This window comes from Xiphophorus couchianus, chromosome 7 (genome assembly GCF_001444195.1).
Source record: "Xiphophorus couchianus chromosome 7, X_couchianus-1.0, whole genome shotgun sequence".
In the NCBI taxonomy this organism is placed as follows: domain Eukaryota; kingdom Metazoa; phylum Chordata; class Actinopteri; order Cyprinodontiformes; family Poeciliidae; genus Xiphophorus; species Xiphophorus couchianus.
This window is the reverse complement of record NC_040234.1, coordinates 14,600,704-14,624,195: the sequence shown is the minus strand read 5'-3', so window position 1 is coordinate 14,624,195 and position 23,492 is coordinate 14,600,704. Positions and strand designations below refer to the sequence as shown.

Genomic DNA, 23,492 nt, shown 5'->3' with positions numbered 1-23,492 from the left:
CAGCTATGTTGTGATGAAGTTGATTTCACAGAGGGTTATCCAGGCACATCAAATTACAACAATGTGAAATTGCTCCATATCTGCCTCTAAAGCTGCATTGAAACTCTGAAGCAGTGCGAGGAGGCAACACAAAAGAGATGCTTGTCTTTTTTTCTGCTTGGAGATTTTTCCTGGTTTTCGCGCGGGTAGAGGTGCTTATCACATCTGCAGTGCTGATAAGGCAGCCTCCGTGCTTCCGTAGGCTATATAATATTAATCCCTCTCCCACGTCTGCAGATACACTTAAAGGAAGGTGACAAGCATGACATATCCAGGACCTCCTGATGGCTCGTGCTCTCGAGTGCAGCCGCTAAAAGAGCCCCCAAGTACCCTCAAGTGATGTAAATTTGCAAGGGGAGTCCAATTTCCATCACAGTCCTGTCACTGCCATGGTCATTAAACTAAATCATCCTGCTGTGTGTCACACAGCTCCTGTTTTAAAGGCTCCTCTATAATGGAGTTATACTTGGACTGCAGATTGGAGCACAACAGTAAAATGTCTGACCTGACATCACCTGTAGGACTAACCAGAATATTATATTTTTCCTCAAAACTGTGGAGGATGAGAAATGTAAAAAAAATATATAGTACTTTATTGTGCAGTAGTTATATGTTTTTTAACAAGTTTAACAAGACAAAGTAATTATAATAAACACATTTACTGTGCTGCTTTGGTCTGGCAATCTGTCCAGGATGTACCTCGCCTCTCGCCCAGTGACCGCTGGAGAAAGGCACCAGACCCCCTCACAACCCTGCAAGGATAAGCGTGTTAGATAATGGATGGATGATGGACATTTACTGTGCTGTACTGTCTACTGTCAAACTTTAGCCCATTTTGTCAAACTATAACCACAAATGTCCATATTTCTAATTGTATGTGGTAGAGCAAAATAAACTACAGTTAAGTGGAAAGAAACTAAACTTTTATACTTAAAACCTTAAAAAGTGCATTTGTATTCAGAGAGTTTACTCTTGTACTCCTAAATAAAATTCAATGCAATCAACATCAGAAGTCACCTGATCAGTGAGCAGACTCAGAGTATAAACACAAGTGCTCTGTGAAAGCCCCGGAGGTTTGTCAGAGAATATCAATGAAGACAAAACATGGCAGACAGATTGGATATAAGCCTATAGAGAAGTTTAAAGCAGAGTTAGGTTGTAGGACAATATTGCAAGCTTTGAACATCCACTTAAACTAACAGGAAACCATTGATAAACAATATTAATAATCACAAACTTTATTTGTATTACGCCTAAAAAAATTAGAAGCCACAGTGTTTGATGACATAAAACTGAGTAGAAAATAGCTTATGGTAAAACCTGCTGAGAAAACATGATAAAATACAAACATGCAATAAAATATTTGATTATTAAAAATAAAATTAGGTAACACTTTATTTGATGGGTCATGAACTCATGAGTTCATGACAGGTGTACTGTCATGTTTGTGACGGTGTCATGACAGTCTTATTCACAACCCGTCAAATAAAGTGTTACCTAAAATTACTGTGACAAAGTTAAATAAAAAATATTCATAACAGTTATAAATCCATGGGAAGAGTCTCCTTAAAAACAATTTAAAGGGATTAAAAAGTGAATTTGACTAAACTGATCTTCTCAGGGAGTATATTTCTCTAAATTGGTGCTCTGACCAAAGGAGCTCCATTCCCTTTAGTCTTTATTCAGGATTGTGGTATAGTCATAAGAGCTACAGTATGTCCTATGACTTCAGACTTCAGCCGTGGTGTTAAGAGATCAGAGATGAATTTGGCACAAACCCAGAGTAGGCCTTAAGGGTTAGCAATAAAATCTTAAATTAATCCTAAAATGAACTTGTGAGCAGTGAGAAGACCATAAAATTGAAGTTAATATGTTCCTTTTTTATGTTTTAATAAGTAGTGTTTTGTACCATCTGTAGCTTCTCAGAGGTTTATAAACTGTAATAATTAATTTGAGAGGAGATTAAAATTTAGAATTTTTTTTTAACAATACCGTCGAAGTTGCATGAACTATGTTTGAACCACAGAACTGACATGCTTATCAAGGGTAAGGTGGATATCAAAAACTATGCAAAACAATTGATTATAAATTAATCAGAATAACAGCACCTTGTGCTCCAGAGGAGCTGTAAAAAATGCTGAGCTCAATTGGAGGAATCTTGACAGTTATTTGTCATGCAGTCTACAAATCTGCTTTTTATCAAAGAGTGGTTGGTGGTGGCTGCATCCTGCTGTGGGGCATCTTCCTCTAGAGCACAACCAGGGAAGCTGATCAGATTTGATGGGAAGATAAACGAGACAATCCTAAAAGAAAACCTGTTAAAGGCTGCAAACAACATGAGACTGAGGTAAAAGTTCACCTTTTACCTGTACAAAAACCTTAAATCTACCACCAGAGCTACAGTGGCATAGTTTAGCTTAAACCACAGTATTGTAATAGAATGGTCAAGTCAAAGCTCAGACCTAAATTTAATTGAGGATCTGTTGCAATACTTGAAATATGTTGTTCAGATCCCATTCAATCTGACTGGGCTTCAGCTACATTTCAAACAATAAGGAACAAAACATTCAGTCACTTGATGTGCAAATCTAATAACTCAAAACACTTTCAGCAAAATTTGGTTCTTTAAAGCATTTATCTTCCTCTTTATGTTTATAGACTACATTATGCTAGTCAATCATGCAAAATTCTAATAAAATACATACAATTTTGTGTTGAATTTTGTCGAAGAGTAACTTATTTGTTTTGTGGATTTTTTATTTTTTGGGGGGTGGGAGAGGCATTCGGTTTCACTCCTAATTTGTTGGCAAAGGAGCACAGAACAAAGAGCTCTAACTTTAGACTAAAGGAGATGGAAAACAAAAATCAGAAAGACAGATCCCAACACCACAAGCGAAAGCTCAATGTGGCATTTAAACCGAGAAAAAAAAATGCTCAAAACAACATCAGTTTTCTTTTTCTTTTTTTATCCCAGGGCCCTGTTTCGAAAGAACTTGTCTCTTTTTGCCATCCCTCTATCTCCTGAAAGGAGAAATGCACCCCCATTGAGTAGAAAGACGAATGTGTTGGAGATCGGCTTCAGTGTGCGAGACAGTGGTGCCTTTTTCTTTGTCTCTCCCTCTGGAGCTGAGCTTACCCTGGGAACCCTGCAGGCCAGGGAACAAACAGAGCTTTGTGAGCACCGACCCACTGTGCCCAGCAGCCACACTGCAAACCTTCAGCTCCTGTGCTAATAAGACGCCACAGATGAGGAATGCGCTCAGCTGACAGAGGAGGGGGCGCTTTCTCGCATCCACCTGTGCTTTCATCATTTCCCATCATAACAAACATGGGCAGGCGGGGTGTGTTGTGGATGGTGCTTTCCTCACCTATCCATCCTCTTGCCACTAAAACCAAATATGATATATTTGGGAGAATTGATCTTTTGCTGGAAGAATTAGGGCTAATCACAGCCATGCAGTCACGAGAGCTCCCTGTAAATATGTCAGTAGTCTGTCATAAATTTGAGCGTTGTTGCCCAAGAGGCACAAAAAGTGTGAACAGGAGTGAGAAGTGAACCACTCTAGCCGACGTGTCCTACATTTGATTGCATGTTTTCCATTACACCCAGACATGAATGCAATAAATAGTACTGACAGTCCATTTTGCACCCTAACGATGAACACAGAAACCCTTTTAGGCTTGCTCATTATGTTTGTCTGTGAAAAAGCACTGCAATACATTTATAGATGCTGGCACTGGAGAACCTGTTACCCGCAGCTTTGCACCAGCAGAAACAAGCCAAGCTAGGGAACATTTGTCTTTTCTTTTCTCCTGAATGCTCAGAAATACATGGCTGGATGAAGGGTTGTTCTGCTACAAGGCTTAAATGCTTTTTAATCCCATGGTTGAGTGACCACTTGCAGTTCTGCCCAGTACTCTGCCTGCCATTTGCAGGTCCCTCTGAAGTTTCTCTGCCACTTGCTCGCCTTTCTCTCCCTTTCTCTCAACACCCCACCTCCTGTTTTGTATGTGAGTCCCAAATGGTTTTTAATCTAGTACTGCATAAAAAATAAATAAATAAATAAATTTTTAAAAAAGGCGTGACTTGTTTATTTCACAGAGTTAAAACTGCAAATACTGGTTATAGACCTGCCTGACTTCAGTGAATTATTGTCAATGTTATGAAACATTATGGCAATTACTCTGCACACACTGCAGGGATTTTTTTTTTCTTTCCGCATATTGCACTTGGTTGCATGGTGTCCTTGTTACACTTAAATAGAAAACCTGTACTGTGGTGTGGGTGTAAATTGGACACAGTACTGGAATTTGCACCACTGCTCTGCGAAGGACAGACTCTGTGTGTGTGACAGTTATTGTGGTGGTGCTGCAGCAACCTGCAGTGGATGTCAAAAGTTGAACTAAATAAGGTAAGGCAGTTATATTTAAATCATAACACGAGATGTGGTCTTGGAGAAGATAATGGGAGAATATTGCACATTTGTAATGAAAAATTATGTCGAAATCATAAAATAATATTGAAAGGGTAGTTCAAGATATTTTAAGTTTGTTTCTGATAAAAGGTCATAAGAAGTTTATATAAATCCAGATTAGTTGGCCCCAGAAGGGAAAGCTGCCAGCTAGTCTGCAAGACCAAAGGGTACTTTCAATATACTGAAGCACATTCAGTCTGAAAACTGTCACAGTGGTTAGTGTGAACATTCAAGTTGAGGGCAGAGGGGTTTTTTTAAGCGAATAACCAGAATAAAGAAGACCAAGGAACACAGCAGACATCGCACAGATAAAACTGTCCTACACCATGCAAGGGGCATATAGTAAAAGCATGGAAGTGCTCTGGTCAAAAAAGACCAAAGCTGAATCATTTGCAAAACATTATGTCAGGCAGAAACCTCTGCAAACCTATGATTATTCACACAGAAAATGCAAGTAAAGGGAAACGCTCCACCTCTGACCTCCCCAGGAAAACAGATATCATGTCCATCCGATGTAGGAATGGCACAAATTTGGAAATTGTGATGCAATTTCTACAAGACTTTTTTCAAAATCTACAAGGACTTTTAAATCACTTTTCTACAAAAATCTAAATTTAATTAAAATGTTATGTTTATTGCTTAGCAGTAAGTAGTCAACAAAATGTGTTTTTTTGATTTTTCATAACAAAAAAAATACAAATGTATAGTTCTTGTGAGCTTTGTTGCTCACATGAACTATGAACTTAATTGTTTTGGCTTCTGGGGCAAATAGTTTGGACACCACTGATGTCAGGTCAGAGAAGACCCAGCAAGCTTAGAAATATAAAACAGTTTTCACTTAAACCACCATATTTTTGGCATTTCATTCCGCTTCACTTTTACCTCCTTCAACCCTATCGTGGTGACACACAAATTGCTCAGCTGAGAAAATGGCCACAAATTTATAATATTGTCTTATGAACATGTATGTTTTTAATGTCTGCTAATATTGTGTTGAATCCCATGAATATGTGTATATCCCATCTAAGCTAGTTTAATTGCTAAAATCAACTAAACCTTTTAAACTTGATGTTAGATTTACACCACTATGAGGTTTTGTTTACCTTTCATGTTGATACATGATATTTGTCTGGGACTAGTAATGGAAACAATTTTACAAAAACTCACTTCAAAAAAAATCCCTTTAAATGATAGAAACCTGACCAATCTTTCCAGCTCTTCAGCTTCTGTGTCCAACTGATCTGGATTTGCAACAAATGAAGTTGTCCAAGACAGAATATATCCATCAACTCTGAAAATACAGAACTATCCCTTTAAAACATGCCAAACGAATAACTGCTATGAGATTCTCTATCAAACGGTGACTTTCATTTCAGCTTAAATCCTTCAAATAGGTTTCCCAGAAGTTACGCATCCTTTTCCAGAGTAGATTTGAAATGAAGTTATAGATAGCTCAAAGCAAAATCAAATGAGGACTTCACATCTACAAACTGCTGGGAAGAACATAACAGCTCACTCACAAAGCAATGTCAAGAGGTTTGCCAGATGAAAGTAAAAGTTGCTTTGAGAGTTGCAGGAAGTACTGACAAAGTTTATGAAGAAGAAAGTAAATGTCTTTTTAATCCTCAGCAGCAAATGCAACAATGAGGGAGCCTGCACGCTTAGATATGTCACCCCCGGGGCAGGCTCTATACTTAAGACTTACAACAGCCTCATTATCTCCCTCAACTCACATCAGATCCTAGCAGCAGTTTGTCACAGGCAGGCTCCTCTCTGCCACCAGGCATCAGACCAATTCTCCTGCAACACTACTGTACATAATTGCCATATGGACAGCATTTTGGAGCCAGACAGAAGACTAAAAAGCCCTCCAGGCAGATTCCCCAGATAACTAAATGAATATTTTATCTCATTTCCATCTAATTTGCACTGCATTATAATACAGGAGTGATTTTTTTAATTAATTGATAGAACAGATCAAACACAGGTTTGCACTTTGATTTTTTTTAGGGATGGAGCTGTTATTTTGATAATTTGCATGACTTTTTTCCCATGCCAAGCCTTTTTATCTCTTGGAATTTCAGCATGTCTTTATAGCCACACTATAATAAAACATACAGCAAATTAATAACTGTCAGCGCGCATAAAATGCCTGTCTTGGTTGTGTGAGCACTTCCAGTGAGAAGTTTTTTCTTTTTTTTTTTACCTGCCACCCCACTGATTAATTAATTTCACACTGTTTAATTAAATCCACAGTCTGGGGAGCCTGGGCAGCACCACGGGGAGCCGCATGTGAGCCTTGTGCGTACAGAGATTACTAAAGAGGGTCTGAGACTCCTGCTCCCTGGCTGATGTTGACGCTGACGTCACCCTCTGGATACCAGAGCCTGATTGTGTCAATGTCATCCTGCAGTTGTGAGCCTTTTCTGCCGGGGACATGATAGCATGCCTTCATGTGTGGATTTCCACCTTCCACTTCCACTAGCACAGAGAAGCTGAGCATTTCACAGTATCATCCTGAAAGTAGCCTTAAGATTAGACAGTATTTTGAGCTTGTGGTATAAGGTCACCGTACAGAAGCTGAAAAATTACACAGATGTGTTTCTGTATAGATAAGAACCCGTATCAATATCAAGATGGACTGCTGTGAGATTTTCACAGCATTATGACCAAAATACAAACAGTTTAAGAATAACCAGGAGCTTCAAGCTGCAGTATTTTAAAAAGAATATGCTTCTTAAATATTTGTTAAAGCTGTCCCTATGTTATAACTATATTTTATGAGACAGATAAACTGTAAAAATAAATAAATACCGTACCTAAAAAAATTAGCTCCTCTATCTTCTCCCGGTCAGAAACAACCAATAAAGAGCCAGGAGGAGGGTCTTGGCGCTGTCGGTCATCCACATGTACTTGCTGCTCAATGTGCTAATGGCAGAGAAGTAACTTAGAGGAAAATCATTTATCCAACATCATCTGTGGCCATCCTCACTAGCCTGAGCATTCAAGACAAGCTCAGGTGTCGGAAGAAGCTATAGAGCTGCAGAGAGCAAGGGGGACCGAGTGAGCAGCGCATACACAAGCTTGATTGACTGCGCTAAGACCCTCCTTCAGGTTCTGATTGGTTGATTCTGACTGAGCTGTGTATTTCTGCACTTAGAACAGGGAGCACTGGGACAAGGCAGAGGAACTCAATTTATTTTCATAGATTATCTATCTGAAACTGTACTCACTGACAGTTTTAACAAATATGTAAAAAACTTATTTTTAATAATTAAAATTACATATTGCAGTTTTCAATACTGAGGCAGGTGTGCAAAATGACAAAAGACCCAGACAAGCTAATCAGAGAGAAAGTGGAACAGGTGTGGTAGGAAGAAAGCAGGGAAACTGAGAAAAAGAGGTTAATTATTACAAAGGAAGATTAACTCCAACTCAAAGAATCTACAAAGCAAAGGGGAAAAGTCCAGCAATAATCCAGGTGACATAAATTTACATATACAAGAAACAGAGCATGAGAATAAACTCAGAGATTAAACTCAAATAAATGAACTATGGCAACAACGTAGAGAAATGAACTGAATAGGACAAAACATATTGAATATAAATATAATTCATTTTTTAATTATGTGACTTGTTTCATGAGAAATAAAGAATTAAAAGGGGAATGATTTTTACTAAGATGAGCTTGCAGACTTGAAATGGTGATTTTAATCAAAAAGCACTTCAATAGACGCTTAGATGCAGTTTACAGTTAAAGAAAAAAAGACAGAATCACAAGCCACACTTTTGTGTAAGCATCACAAACATCTCCAGTATTCACACATTTTTATTCAAGCTGCAGAGTTTACTGAGATGTGATAAACTTTTAATCAGCATTCCTGCACGCAGACTGATACAGCATAAGCTCGGGGAGCGACGCACTGTTTGCGCCTGCCTTGTCCTGTGACAGGAAGACCTATCAGGTGCTAACCCTCCCTCCCCCAACCCCCTAACTCCCTCCAACTCCCCACCTCCATCCCTCCTTCTCTCGCTCTCTCTTCTCCTGACCTCATTCTGTCATCTTCGTTTTCCTTCCTCCCCACTCTCAGGTCTTTCGTAAAGTGTCTCCATGCATTACACATTTAACAATGTATTAAAAATAGGCCACCATCAATCAGTTCTTTCAGCGGCAGAGACTGAATCTACTCGTGGCACCAATTTGATATGTTTTTCTCCAGGTTCAAGGAGGAAATGACAGCGGTAAACTTTTCACATACTGCTCATAAAGCTGGAATGAAAGCAGCATTTAAGTGATTAGAGAGCGCGCGGATGTAATTTTGAATTTACATTTCTCTTAATGTACACATCAACATACATATATATACATATCCATATATTGTTATTCATGCATGTAAGCCTTAAGCTGTGACAGGATACATGTTGATGGGTGCCAAATTAACACTGCATCCAAAACAGTGATTTAAGGAGTGTGATGCATGATACAGGAAAGGTACAAGGTGAAGCCTGATGTAATGGTTGGAAGCGAGTCAAGCCTCAGGGGCAAATAATAGTGTGAACAGTCTCACTCCAGGTTGCTCACGCCAAAGCAGATGTTCAGCTGACGACAGCATTACAAAAGACAGTGCCCCGTGTTATTCAGAGGCTCCTTGCGTTATTGGGTTGGCATGTCGGAGGCTGTCGAGCTGCAGACAGGAGGCCCCAGTTTGGTATTTGTTTTGAACGCCATACTTATTTATTGAAGAACTATAGACAGGATCAAAAAGTATTTTCACGGTTCCACAGGACTTTTGTTAACACAGTAAGGTGTTAACAGGTGGAGGTTCCTTGTGAGCTTTGATGTTGCTGCTTTGCTCTGAGGCTTGATCCTGCATTCTGGACTTCAAAACAGACTGTGCTTCATCGCTGGCACGGGCTTGAAGAGGCAGACACAGACTGCACAGACATGCCTGGAGGACCACACGGAAAAAAAAAAATCAGCTAGCACACGTCAACATCACAGGGAGAACATCTTACTCCTGTCTTGTAGAACTGATCCACAAAACAAGACGGAATTAGTTTAGAGAGGTAGATATTATAATAAAATGGATCGGTTTTATTTATTAATTTATTTATAGTATGATACTATCAGTGTAGCAAAAAAAAAAACAAATAACAAATGCTAGATGTGAACTGTTGTGGTAACCTAATGTAAGTCAAAATGAATCTGTGAATATTTCCAATATCTTCCTCTGCGCTTATAGTACAATAAAGAGCTTTAAATGGCTCCTCTTTAAAAAAATGCCTGCAAGTCACATTTTCTTCTTCATAGCACGTCAGTTTGATTCACAGACTATCTTGTAGATTGCCAAGTGATGGTTTTTTTTCCCTGATAATGTTTTTCCAGGTCATTTTCACTTATTACCCCCTGAGGTGTGCAGTCTAGCAGCAGTCTTTACAGACATGACTCCATTACGATGTCCCACACACGCACACACACACACAGGTCATTCAACAGACACCTGCAATGTTCTTCACTTATAGAAGTCTTGTCTGAACCGTGGCAACACTCACCTTGAAACATCTCTTGAATCTTTTGCTGACGATGTACAATGCAATAGGGTTGATGCAGGAGTTCAGCGAAGCCATGTTAATGCCGAAATAGTCAAGGATGAGAAAGGCACTGGAAGGACAGGATACTTTAGGAAAATGACCTGCAGTACCTTGCATAAGAATTTAATTTCATATCCCATTCAACTGCTCCGTAGGTTTTCATACTATAGTCACAAACTAAACTGTATTTATTGAAATTGCACGGGATAAACAACATAAATTACAGAGTAGACATGAAAGAAAGAAAATAGGTTGTTTCCAATATGAAAAGTTTAGTATGAAAGTGTTTTGATTTCGGGGAATCAACACACTTTTCTCTTACAATTGAACTGTAGATATTTTGTACAGCTCTTTCAGAGTTATCATGGGTTTCCTGGTTCTTCCTCAGAAAAGTACAGTCCTTGCTTGGCTTGTCAGTTTAGCCATGTTTTGGTAGGTTTGCAGCTATGCCATACCTTTTACTTCATCGAATAATGGATTGAACATTACTCTAAGAATTGTTTGAACCTCGAGATGTCATTTTATGACCTATTCCTGATTAAACTTCATTGCAGCGTGATTACAGTTTTGTTCCAAATTGTTTGCTGTGATCCTTGGTCTTCATCATACCGTTTCTTTCAGGAATGTTCAATAGCAAATTTCAAAATATTTGTTTTTACACTGAGCTCAGATTAAACCGGCTATGTGACTTCTGATTGTGTTAGGATTTAAGGGGTATCAGTCTAAAGGGGGCTTAATATTAATGCATGCCACACTTTTCAGATTTTTACTTGTAGAAAAAAAACTATGAATTATTTACTTTCAACAATTTTGTACTTGATTATGTTGGTCTATGAAATAATGTGAATTCAAGTTTGTAGTCGTTACTGCAAATGAATATTTTTGCAAAGCCCTTCTAAAATAATCAGGTCTCAGTTATGTAGTGAGTTTATTTTAGATTTGTGTAAATCTAAAATAAACCCTACCCTAACCATAACCCATACATGTGTGGTTTAAAGATGACATCAAAATGGCATGATGTTACACGGTGGTAGTACCATCATGCTATAGGTATGCTTTAATCTGTGGCAAAGACTGAGGAAAGTTTGTCTAAAGCAGTGAGACACAGCTCTAAAGGAAACATTGCATTGCATATGGACGTTTGCCACACCTTTCAGATTTTTCTCTGCAACATATTTTGAAAACAAATGATAATTTTCCCTCCACTTCAAAATTAGGCACTACTTAATGTTGTTCTATCATATAAATGTATACATTTTATTATTTTCACCTTTAATTCTGTGGTTGTGTGACAAAATGCAACACATTTTATAGGTTATGAATAGTTTAGTGAGTTACTGCATTATAGTTTAAGTTTCAAAAAAAGTAACAACAATGCTCACCTAAGTAGCTGGCACCTATTAGGATCCTTCTCATCATATATGGTCCATTTCAGGATTCTGCTGAGGTACAGGGGTAACCAGCACAGCGCAAACACAGTAACCAGGCAGAAGACAGTTTTGGCAACTTCTTGTCTCTTTGAAAGGAAAGATTTAATATACATTCAAATTAAAATGGATACCATTATAGGTTACAAAATTAAATTGAAACTAGAGGATAATCTTATAACCTGTTTAATGTGGTCACTTAATGTATTCTCTGTCTTCCTTAGCATCTTTCTGGTCATCAGCGTGTAGAAAATTGCAGTCCAGGTTAGTGGCATGCAAAAGTAAAAGCCAAAGAGCCACCAGTCCTTTATAGATTTATAGAACTGTAAATTAAACAAGACACATGGCCGAAAAACTGTCATTGTCCGTGGCAATGGGATGGCACCAACAGTACAATACACGTATTTATAGGTCAACGGGGACATCAATAAAAGCATACTTGACATTTCAAGACTTGCATTTGATAAAATTTGAAATCTTTATTTTGTGCTGCTGAACAGCACGACATTACCTGCATGAACTGTGTGGTTTGGATGGGGTGAAGCAGACATATCCTCAGATGCTTCTCTTTATAGTCCATTGTTATCATATCAAAGCCGACAATTTCAGGGACAGCCAGCAGGATGGAAAAAACCCATATCAGGGTTATTTCAATCATTGTCCGCATAGAAACCCAGATGCCTTTGATTTGATTCCAGGATACAACAGCGCGGTATCTGCAAAATCAATGAGAAAATGTCATGGCTTGGGGAACTTTTTGTCTGCAGCAATGAACAATTTTTTTTATTTCCATTTTTTCTAGCTGAAGAGCATTTCAAGGACTACAGCTGAACAAAATGTGTCTGCTTGATGAAATACAGATTGTAGCCTCAAAACACTATTCTCATGGAGGCGACAAAACAGCACAGCTTATCTCCCTACCTGTCAACACTCAGGGCACATAAGCTCAACACAGTAATCCCAACAGAAGTTTTTTGGATGAAGGGGACAAGTTTGCATATTATTAAACCGAACGGCCAATCCTCTGCCAGGAGCTGCAACAAAGACGAGGACAATTCGGTTAAGAGAAAGAAGAAGAATATCAGGATTGAAGTCTTAAAACGGAACAGAATGCAGAAACGCAGCATAGGGTGCAATGTGTTTTTCTCAATGTTATTACACAGCATATGGCAAATAACTCACCCTGTATGAGTTGATTGGAATGTCTATCACAATGTGGATCAGATCCCCTATAGCAAGGCTCGCAATGATAATGTTAGGTCCACTTCTCATGGTTTTGTTTGCATATATGACTTTCAACAGAGCAGAATTCCCCACTATTCCAACAACAAACACCACCACAGAGACCATAATGTTGACATATTTGAAAGCGCCTCTGATTCCAGGAGACTCTAAGCACATGGGGGGCTGTGCTTTTTTTCCTCCCGTTGCTTGGGTTGGAAGAACCGAGATGTTGGATTGCTGTTTTTCCAGTGCCGAAAGACCAGGAGAAGCTGTTTCATACGGCGTGATTACAGGGAATGGGTCTGAATGCTGATCACCGGCCTGTAATGCTACAAATATATTTCCAAAACACAGAAGGAGAGTCACGGTCTTCATTGTTTCTGATTTCCTTAATAAAATCCTGAAGGATTTTTTTATTAAATCTGGGCTAAAAAAAGAGAAAAACACAATAATTAGCATATATTGCCTTTAGATTTGCAGCAAAGCCATTGAGGTAATGGAAAAAGGATTAATTTAATTTCCTGATCAAAAGGCAGAAGGAAATGATCAAACGGAGCTGAAATAGTGTGATACAGTGAATTATTTCAGCCTACCTTCAGTTGTACACACTCTGCGTGAAACAAGTCGCTGTAAAACCTTAAGAAAAAACAGACTTTATATTTAACACAAAAGACAGCGCTCTGTTGCTGTGCCTGTTATAAACGTTCATATCCAACTGAGAGAAATCAGGGTTTTATAGACTAAAGTATTGTTGTCAGCATTACTCATCTATCTGTCAGTAGTGACTGTAATTACGCCCCTTGATGCATCATTCTGAATGAAAGGCTGGTGGTGAAGTGTACTGTCTGTTATCCAGGAGTGAGATCATTTCAGTTTGCAGTGGGTATATAGTTGTACAGTTTCTCCATCTTACTTTTTGTAAAACTTGGTGTCAAATACGCACTGAAATAAAGTTATTTAATTTTCACAAAGTGCTCCAAAATGTGTATTTTAACCTTGTGAGAAATGTGTCCTCGAGCTACAAAGCATTCCACACACTCTTTCAAGTCGTCGTAGATTAAAGTAACAAACAGAAGGGGGAAATAATCTTTTGAAACTATGTGACATTTTTGATGATCTTGATGCACGGATACTGCCAGGCAACAGCGCTTGAACAAAAACAAATAGGATGGGGGATCGAGACTGTACCGTGTTCAGTCAGCTTTCTCTGGAGACTCTACTTCGTTTGACATATCACGTTTTGAAAACATGAGTCTGTCTCCGTCCCAGGAAGAAGCTGCCTCTTCCTCTCCTGAGAGTCCCAGAGAAGGTGACTTCTCCTCTCGACAGCTTTATGACAACTTGGAGAGCCTGGAGGAGCATGAGACATGTGACGACAAGAGAGGCCCCATTGTTAATAACGTACCCGACAACTACTCCAGCTCCCCTTCGGAAACTCAGATCTGTGCTTCGCCAGTGACAAATGACCTTGAGAATGTACGTGCTGGCATTTCTTCCGAGGAGCAGATTGAAGAAAGTGAGTTGGAAATGGAAAAAAATATGACAAATATATGGAGTCAGTCTGTCTTTATGCTCTACTACATGAATCTAATTTTCTGTTTCTTTGGCGGGTAGGCCACTCAAAAGAACCAGAAGATTCAAGTACATCGTTGTTAGAAGAGAAACTGTAAGAAAGTAGAAATATAGAAATGTTTATTTTCTTTTTTTCTCTTTTGCTCATTGAAGGCTATATGTATTTACTGTCATTGTCTTCCTATAACTGTTGTTAATCACTATTACATTGTTTTTAACCTGTTTAAAACTGCTCTTTTTTTAAATCCTTAAAAGTTATAAAGTCTAAGAAATACGTACAGTGACATACATTCAAATTGTCTTGTATAGTGCAAAAAGGGTTTTAGATACCCTTTCTCCACTTACTCATGATCCGAATTCTTCACATCACTTATGTTGCATACTTGTAATCATTTTGTACTCCTGTGGTTAAATTATGTATTATTTTAATGAATCATGGAAACAAATGTTCTTCAAATACTAAAATTTCATGGATAATTGAATTTAGATTTCAAATTGTGGCCTTATTTCTTTTAACTGTGGTTCTGATTCCAGTTTGGGTCAGGTAACTCACAAAATGTGACCCATAGTTATGGAGCACAAGATTGTAATAAATTAGGGAAATAACAAGGGGGCTTCTAAAATCAAAAATACCAATGGAGACATGCAAAAAAAAAAAACCTGCTCAGCCATTTTAACAAGTTTGATTGTTGGAATGCCAATAATGATTATTTCCACAGGTTTTTAAGAAAGATATGAATCACTAAAAAATATGTTATCTTAAAATTAATACTCTAATTTACATAGTTCTCTTAATCCTTTGAGATATGTATTTATTTATGAATTGCTTTTTTTAAATTTTCATTGAGCATATCTAAACTCGTTTATGAATATGATCTAAAATATTCGAAAGAAAATGGGGCATAATACGTATGAGCAATGCTACGCATGCTATTGGCCAACCAATCCAGGAGCGTCATTTGTTTTTCTTTGGTGGTGATTGGCTGTAGCCCAAAGAAAGGAGAATTCAGGGTTTGCATCCTTCGAAGGCCGAGAATAAACGACGACCGGAAGAGAAAAACTGTGAATTCGGACAGGTGTAGCCTTCGGCCCCGTTTACACGACAACAATTTCGGGTGAAAACGGAAGAGTTTTGTTGCGTTTGTAGTGTACATTTACACTACCGCCGAATGTTTTCTCTGACAACGGCACAGGTTGAATCCTGAGTGCAATGTTTCTGAAACGTACCGGTGTCCGTTGTCTTGTAAACGGAGTAAATGGATCTTGTCTGTCGGGGAATCCCTAGCTCATGCATAGTATGACGTAAAACATAGCTGCTTCCTACAATCCACAGAAGAAGAAGAAACTACTGTCTCTTCACACTTAGTTTCAAAGAACCTAGCACCAACTAGAGGCGTGGCGAGAGCATTACACGTTTTCGATGTGTACCGTTACTGTGTAAACAAAGATTCTGATCAGAACGTCTTCATGTAAATGTAATGTAATAACAAAAACGGAACAAAAATTCCACTTTTCGTTGGATCATTGTCATTTAAACAGGGCCTTCAGCTAGCTGTTTAGCTTCCACCGCAGCTTAACTCATGTTGCCTAGCAACCGTTACAGCGTGAAGCTCGGAGAGCAGCAAAAGAAAACAAAACGGAGTCGTAGTTTGTTTTTCAGCCATATACTCCTGAAATCTGTATTATTCTTCACTTTTTGTAGTAAAGGCTGTTCTATAGCAAAATAATAATAATAAAAGTCTGTTAGTTTGATTCTAAAACGTTCAAACATGTACACATTTCTACAAAGAATGAATATAAGCAAATTATTCATTTTCAAATATAGTCTGCAGATTTCAGATAAGACATTTAAATAAAACTATTATGTTTAAAGGCCCAATTTTAATCAGTAAAATTCATTTTCTCAGGAATAAATACAAAGTACTTGTACTTCATTACTTCCCGCCACTGGCTGACAGCTGGCAGTTGAATGTAGCATTAAATACAGGATTAAATGTTTGATGTGTCTGGTACAATGAAAGTAAGTTTTTATACATTTTCAAAGATATAATTATGGTAGTTTTTAAAGATAGTATATTTATTTTTTTACCTTCTGTTTTGCTCTGGATTCTGTTTTACTGTATCATGTATTTTCTCTTGTTCATTTCTTGTACACTGGCTTTGTGCTCATTTTTTTTATTTGCCCACACCTGTGTTCCAAGTTGTGAATAGTCCTTTACCAGCGCTTTAGTCATCCCCCATACTCTACCTGAACTAAACGCCTTTCTTTGTTCTCTGGTAGTCATTTTGTGCTTTATACCTGTTCAAACAGGCTTTTTAGGATTTATTTTTTATTGGGTATGTATGTGTATTTACCAATGGTGGAACAAGTTATACGTGCCTTCTTTGGCAACCAATATTTTAATTTGTTTATCTAATTTTAAATTTAAAGGAGGTTGACTGAGTCCAATGAATAGTATTAACCTGCACATTTTTTAGATCAACGATTATAATATTTTATGTTAAAAAGAAAGGTCCAAACAAGGATCAGAATCTCAGTCAATCTATAGTGTTATATAGAGGTTTAGGTTTTCAAATGAAATTATTCAGAAAGAACAAAATGACCATCTATTGGTAAAAAAAGAAAGAAAAAAATGCAGAAACAATTTTGTAAACGTTTGATTTGACCTCAAATTGTTTCATATCTTTTTACTAAACTATTGGAACTTTGCTGAGATCAGCTATTGTAGCTAAGAGTTTCATACACAAATACTCTAATCTTAAATTATATTGTTTGTATTACTCATTAAGAACTAATATCTCATATTTTTATTGTCCTTATTTCTATCCCAACATTTCACACATGGGTCTCTGCTACTTCAGTGTGATGAAAGTAACACATATCTAGTTAATTTATTCTATCTTATTTCAGAAAATTTTGCAACATATCCTATTTCCATTTATTGAGGTTCTGATTCCCCTAAGGGAACATTTGAAAATATCCTTCCATAATATCAAAGCGAACTAACACATTTCTCTACATATGAACATTAAAAATAACTTTAACTCTCTACTTTTTAAATGAGTACAACACTCCCTTCTCCAGGCATTATAAGATTACACATGAATGCTATAAAATGTCTTGTAGCAATTGGCTTTTTTTATATCCAAGCCTGAGATAAAGAGATCAAACTGCAAAAGTGAAAATTGAGATGGAACCCATGTCTAAAATAATACAATATGTCCCTGAACTCCAATAAATAATGATAACCATGTTTCTGCTCCTAGGTCAAATTAAAATAACTTTGACTGACCTCCTTTTGGTGCATATGGTTTATTGAAATTTCAGAAAGGAAAATATATATATATATATATTACAGGAAACTAAGCAGACTAAGCACTTTATATTATTGGTGGTTTGTCAAAACTTTTTTCCAAAAGGGTATGAACTCATGCATAATCAGCTGAAAATGTCACATGGAAGACAAGAAAAAATTTGGTGTGAAAAGACAAAAACCGCAACACTTTGAAATCTCCCAGGCCAATAATATAGTAATAACAAAAATGACTTGTAGTTTAGCTGTGTCTCAATTTTAACCAGAAACAATTCTAACTTAGGAGAGAAACTACTGCAATGTGAGCAGACTTAAATTAATGTAGAAATAGATTGAGTTTGATCAAATACAGTCAAGATGTTTATTTTTTCTGAGGTAGACAGAACATGTCATTCGTGACCACTACAGCTGATTTGTATCAGCTAAGGGTGTACTTTGCATGCTGACATGTTGCTACATAAGTATTTCAGACAGTTGAATGAAACTGCAGCTGAATCTTATCCCTCTGTTCCTCCAAGCAGCCCAGACTCACCACTTTTCATGGAGGTCTTATCACTGGATGGAAGATTTATTACTCTGGTGAGCACTGAAACGCAGACAGATTGGGAGAAGGTGGAGCAGTGCTTCTCTTGCACCTGTCAAGGTAAGCTGTGTCATCAGTTTTGGTGAGAATGGGTCACCTGTTCCTACCCCCATTTTTGCCTCCCAAGACTTATAGACATCTGTCAGATTCCTAATTATTTCTCCGTGGTGCAGTTCAAAAGGAAATGGGGCCTCTCCAGATATGGCAAGATGAAATGTACAGGGACGCTGTCATAGTGTATTTGGAGGTAGGCTGCTCAAATCAAAAGATATCTGGGTTATGTAAACAAGTCAAGCAAAAACGCATGATTTTGTTCAAATAAACATGCATGAATAAATGAGATCTGTAAGCAATTCTCTATTTTGAGATCAATCAAGTTTTTTTTTTGTATTTATGCAGTTAATGAGATACACAATGTATGCATTGTATATTTTTTAATTACCAAATTGTTGGTTATTGGATTTAAATATCACATATTGAGTGGGTAAAAATAAAGGTAATTGAAAATCAAAAAAATATTTGGCAATTTTAGTTCTTACAGCTTTGTGGCCGTGATTACTCTCAAGTTGTTGATCGTGGCCCACGTTGCACAACATTTGGACATGCTTCAGATTATTTGTAATTTTTGATCAGCAATCGATGTGCAATTTTTTGCTGAAGTTTTTTGTTTCACGTTAGGATGCAGGAGAGGAGGAGTATGATAGTCTTCATCTGGGACTCCCTCGTGTTCTAGCATGCAGACGAGAGCCAAAATTCACTCCTCGTGTTTTCAAGGTGGTGCCAAGCAAATTTAGTGCTTAGAAAAAACAGCTACGGTCTCTTTTTTTGTTGTTTCCCCTCAGTAACAGTGTGGAGGCTATAATATCTGAGGTGAAAGGTGATTGTGAATCTGTTCTTCTAGCTGGAGATTCCAGGAATTAGGTTCAGGAAGAAGAAAATTCTTTCTAAAAGAACTCCTGACAAAACTCTGTGTGAGTTCTGCCAGCAGCGTAATCAACCCTATGAGCATTATAAGTCAATTTCATTCATCAGATCACTGCAAGAGGAGGTCCTCTTAGACAGAGTGAGTGTACCTTGTTTTACTTTACATCAATTCATTAGAAATGATTACATCACAGATAACCTTTACAAAATGACAGGATCACCTCATTTGTGGTTTGACAAGGGTCACTGGTGAGTAGCACCAGCAGTAAAAAATGAGGAAAAAGGAAAATTTTGAAATTGTTTTATCCAGGACATCTATTATGAGGAAGCTAAAGAATTTGAGGAAATCTTGCAAAAGGAAAAGGAGAGACTGGAACGGAAATACTCTGGTCTTGCGTATGATCTGGAAAATGCTATGCCTATGATCAAACAGGAGTGGGAGACTGTAGATGAAGGATGGTGAGTGGTCCAGTACTCTCTTTATGCTGCAATTCAATGGATGGTACTGTGTGCAGAGGATACAGCACCTTTTTAAAAGTATTAATGCTAAAAATTTTTCCTTCAGATTTTACCATGTTACAACCACAAACTTGAATGCATTTTTGGGAGAGTTGATGTGATAGGCCAAGACAAAGTTATGATTCATGGGTATCAATTTTTTCAAAGGGTGGGTGGCCTTTGCGGTGGGTATTCTGTAAAATCAACTTTTTTGAGCCATATGTCACAATATATAATTCCCCATGGCAGGGCGTTCATGAACACTTGCAGATACAAAGCCCCTTCCTCACTCACTTCTGCCAGACTAGTGGAAGCAGCAAAAAGCAAACACCTGGTGGAAATGCGTATCTGCTGAGCTTCTCATGCAAACTGCTTCTCAGTCCCGAGCTCTTAAGAAGAGTTACAAACGGCAAAATGGAGGGGCATTGAGGTGAAGGGAGAGCGCGGGAGCTTTTTAAAGAGAACAGAGGGCAATTTCAAAGCAGTCAAATTGCAAAAGAAAGTTATCACACATAACTTTCTTTCAAGTTACAAGTGATAGATTGCATCTCATAAATGCAGAGAAAGCATCTAAACCTTTGGCTTTAATACTGCACCATAGAGATCCACAGCAAACATTATTAATTCTCTCCACAAATTCAGCCTTTCCATAACAATGGCAAAAAATATAATTTTGTTGGTTTAGCAAGAAAGACTTTCATTTTTCCACATCAGATCAATATTGAATACTGGGGTGAAAATCCATGATGGTGACTGGATTATGCTGTTATCAGAGTTGATAGATGGAGCTGAGCACAAGGCAATCCTGGAAGAAAAGCTGCCAGAGACTCAAAAACCTGAGACAGGCACCAGAGATTACATTTCCAACAGGACAATGATTTTATACATATAGCATTGAATTAGAATAGTTTTGATCAAAACACAATTATGTGTTTGAATGGGCCAAAGTCTAGACCTAAATCTAGTAAAAAAATCTGTAGCAGAGCTTGCCAATCCAATCTCAGTAAGATTACCCTATTTTGCAAAGAAGAACGGGCAAAAGTTTCAAAGCTGGTACAAATACACCCCCAAAAGACTGGCAGCTGCAAATTTAGCAAAAAATGTATTAACTGAGAGGATGCTGAATAAAAATGCACACTGACCTTTTCAGATTTGTTTTTAAAAAGCAAAACTGTGTATCCTATTCCACTACTAGTGATGTCCAAATGTTGTTTCCACTACTATGCATTACTATGTGTTGACAAAACATTAAAAAGACCATCAAGTGATGGTAAATCTTTTACCACCACCAATCTTTTACAACTACATGTAGTGGTTGCTGTTATGTTTTACACTATCTAGTGATTGCTTATACTTTTGTATTGTTGCATCTGTTGTGTAAACTATCTGGATTTTCTAATGTAGGATGAAGTATTTGCATCACCAGAGAAGAAGACGATATGATGTCCCAGGTATAAAAATAAACTTAAGGCTTCTTTGGAAAAAGAAGCCAACAAGATTCTGTGAAGCACATTGCTTACTAAACCTCTTACTGAAGAGATAACAATAAATGAATGTCCCCCTTGTGTTGCTCAGGCATGCTTCCATTGTCAAAGGATGTAAAATATGAACTTGCTGATTCTACAGAGAAAACGTTTCCTTCTACTTTTGTTATATCAAAGTCGCCAGAAGATCTAGATGGTGAACCGAAGGTATGTATGTTGTATGTGTGCTACAGCTCTAGTCTTTCCAAAACAGTAATCAAAAGTGAAATTGTGGGAAAAATAATAAAATTAGGGAAAGAGCTAAATACAAATTTTGATTGTCGTATTGTAAAATATATTTAGGGATATCTAAAACTGTGTATTGTGTTGCAGACAACCAGCGTAATAAAGAAATTCTACAAAGATGGGAAAATTTTTCTGATCAAGTATTTTGATGGATCAGGTACTGTTTTGTATCCTTTGCATTCCGGTAAAAAACAAGCAAACAGAAAAAAAAAAGAAAAGAAGATAAATTACCCATGAGAAAGAGTTTGAACAGTGTTGATGGTTCTTAATAGAAAAAAAAGTTATCCTTCTGGGAATCCAGCCATCATAATAACCCCAGCAGAAGATCCTCACTTCATTTACATAATCCTAGAGGACAAGGTCAAGAAGCCCAGCATGATAGGCATTTTCACACCTAAAGGCTGCGCTACGTGCTACCATTCCAATGGATTGATGTGGTAACTGTTTCTTGATTAATTATTTTGAAACATAAATTAATTTCTACATAACTTTAAAACATGTGCTTTGCTGCCAACTTTTGCTGTGGTAACTTTACATGTAAACAAACAATCTGTTACAGAACAACTGAAGGTAAATAAAAAAAGAAAATGTGGCAAAATAAATCTTTACATCTTTAATGTAAAGATTAAAGATCTTTAACATTAAAGTACCGTTCCCTTATTCTTTCAAAACAGAGGGAATGACTTTTTATATTTTTATTCTTTTAAATCACTGAGAGTACATTCATGGGAACCATCAGTGGTACGTTGAGAATGAGGTTAGGGAGGTAAAAATCAAGATATCATCTAATAACAAGTACTTATTGATCATGAAAGGATATACTCAGATAATTGGTTACTTCTAAAACCCAAAACCACACATGATTCACTCTCAGTGGTGGTGTTAATCCTGTGATGTTTCTTTGGTGTTTAGTTGTAGCTCCAGCAATAGGCTTTGGATTTTTCTGACTTTTCTTAAGAAGGGGTTTGGTGGTGGTCTCACATTTTGATTATTCAGCCATATTTGTCTCGATTCTTTGTGTGCTGCTAATGTGATTTGCATTATTAAAAGCGTAGCCAGAAGTAGTGTTTCAAGTACAATGTTTTTATTGTCAAGCCATCAATCAAGAAGTTACTCAAATATTAATTGGGATGTAGGAATTTATGTGAGCCTGTATGTGTCCAGTTCTTTTAACTCAGTGGTAATACGACATTACCACTGAGGATAAAAGAATGATTGACATAATCATTGACATTGTTATATTTATGCTGAACTTCAGAGTAAAACTATAATTGTTAGGAATCTTTGTTCTAGCATTTGGTTAATAGTTACATATTTGAGAGATATTCTGCTTTTTTCTTTTTCTTGTTTTTCTTTTACATGTTTTTAAAGGTTGAACATAACCTCTAGTGGAGGTTTCTGCTTCGACGAGAAGGGCGATTTGAGGAGGCGTTGGAACTGGTTGTATTTTGACCCACATGTGCACAACCTTCCATTCAAGCCCCTCATCTCCGCCATGGGGCCATGCATCTGTATCCACATACATTCGCAAGAGTGTGTGTATGTTAACTTCTCACACAAGGAAAGGCATGTGCGTTTCAACGTTGGCTCAGAGCTTAAGGTGGGTCAGCACAGATGCAAAACACATTATACATGTTTTGATAAGGTGTTTTCTTATCTGTAAAATGTGTGATGACGACACCACAGCCATGGCTTACTAATGAAAAAAACAGTGCATTAAAAAAGAAGTTGGTTTTTTCTTCTTTTTTTTAAATCTTAAATACAGCTCACTTGCCCAGAAAGCCATGGTATACCAGGCCAAAGCATTTTGGAGGGAGACATCCAAATACAGAAGACAAAGATTTACTGTCTGCTTGACCAGATGCAAACCTGCATATCCCACCCGTTGGCAAAGATGCAGAACATAAAGCCACATTACCGTTTCATCGCCCGGCTGGAACAGCTTACCAAGAAAATGGAAGCAAGGAACTCACTCAAAAACACAGAGCCCAATTCAAATTAAAGGAGCAATACTAAACCCGGTTTATGATTTGTGACAGTACTAGAGTTTACAGAATTTCAATATGTTCAATCTT

General features: G+C 37.5%; 2 protein-coding genes across 4 annotated transcripts; one reads left to right on the top strand and one right to left on the bottom strand.

Annotated features, from left to right (window-relative positions):
* Positions 1-9,226: 9,226 nt before the first annotated feature.
* On the bottom strand, positions 9,227-14,082 carry ednrbb (endothelin receptor type Bb). 2 transcript variants are annotated; one of them, XM_028022010.1, is made up of 8 exons: positions 13,946-14,082; positions 12,716-13,086; positions 12,455-12,567; positions 12,045-12,249; positions 11,716-11,856; positions 11,489-11,622; positions 10,068-10,176; positions 9,227-9,463 (listed from the first exon to the last, which is right to left on the bottom strand). In XM_028022010.1, exons 2-8 carry the CDS (start codon positions 12,932-12,934, stop codon positions 9,308-9,310), a joined length of 1,077 nt encoding a protein of 358 aa, XP_027877811.1. In that variant the 5' UTR covers positions 12,935-13,086; positions 13,946-14,082; the 3' UTR covers positions 9,227-9,307. The 2 variants fall into 2 exon arrangements, with proteins under 2 accessions (XP_027877811.1, XP_027877810.1); XM_028022009.1 differs by lacking the exon at positions 13,946-14,082 and having other exon boundaries at positions 12,716-13,245.
* LOC114147535 (uncharacterized) lies at positions 13,986-23,434 on the top strand. 2 transcript variants are annotated; one of them, XM_028022008.1, is made up of 13 exons: positions 13,986-14,273; positions 14,372-14,423; positions 18,165-18,286; positions 18,400-18,473; positions 18,905-19,000; positions 19,128-19,289; positions 19,461-19,609; positions 21,053-21,099; positions 21,224-21,339; positions 21,505-21,584; positions 21,699-21,854; positions 22,789-23,017; positions 23,183-23,434. In XM_028022008.1, the coding sequence occupies exons 1-13, from the start codon at positions 14,006-14,008 to the stop codon at positions 23,417-23,419; spliced, it is 1,788 nt and encodes a 595-aa protein (XP_027877809.1). In that variant the 5' UTR covers positions 13,986-14,005; the 3' UTR covers positions 23,420-23,434. The 2 variants fall into 2 exon arrangements, with proteins under 2 accessions (XP_027877809.1, XP_027877808.1); XM_028022007.1 differs by having other exon boundaries at positions 18,162-18,286.
* Positions 23,435-23,492: the final 58 nt, after the last annotated feature.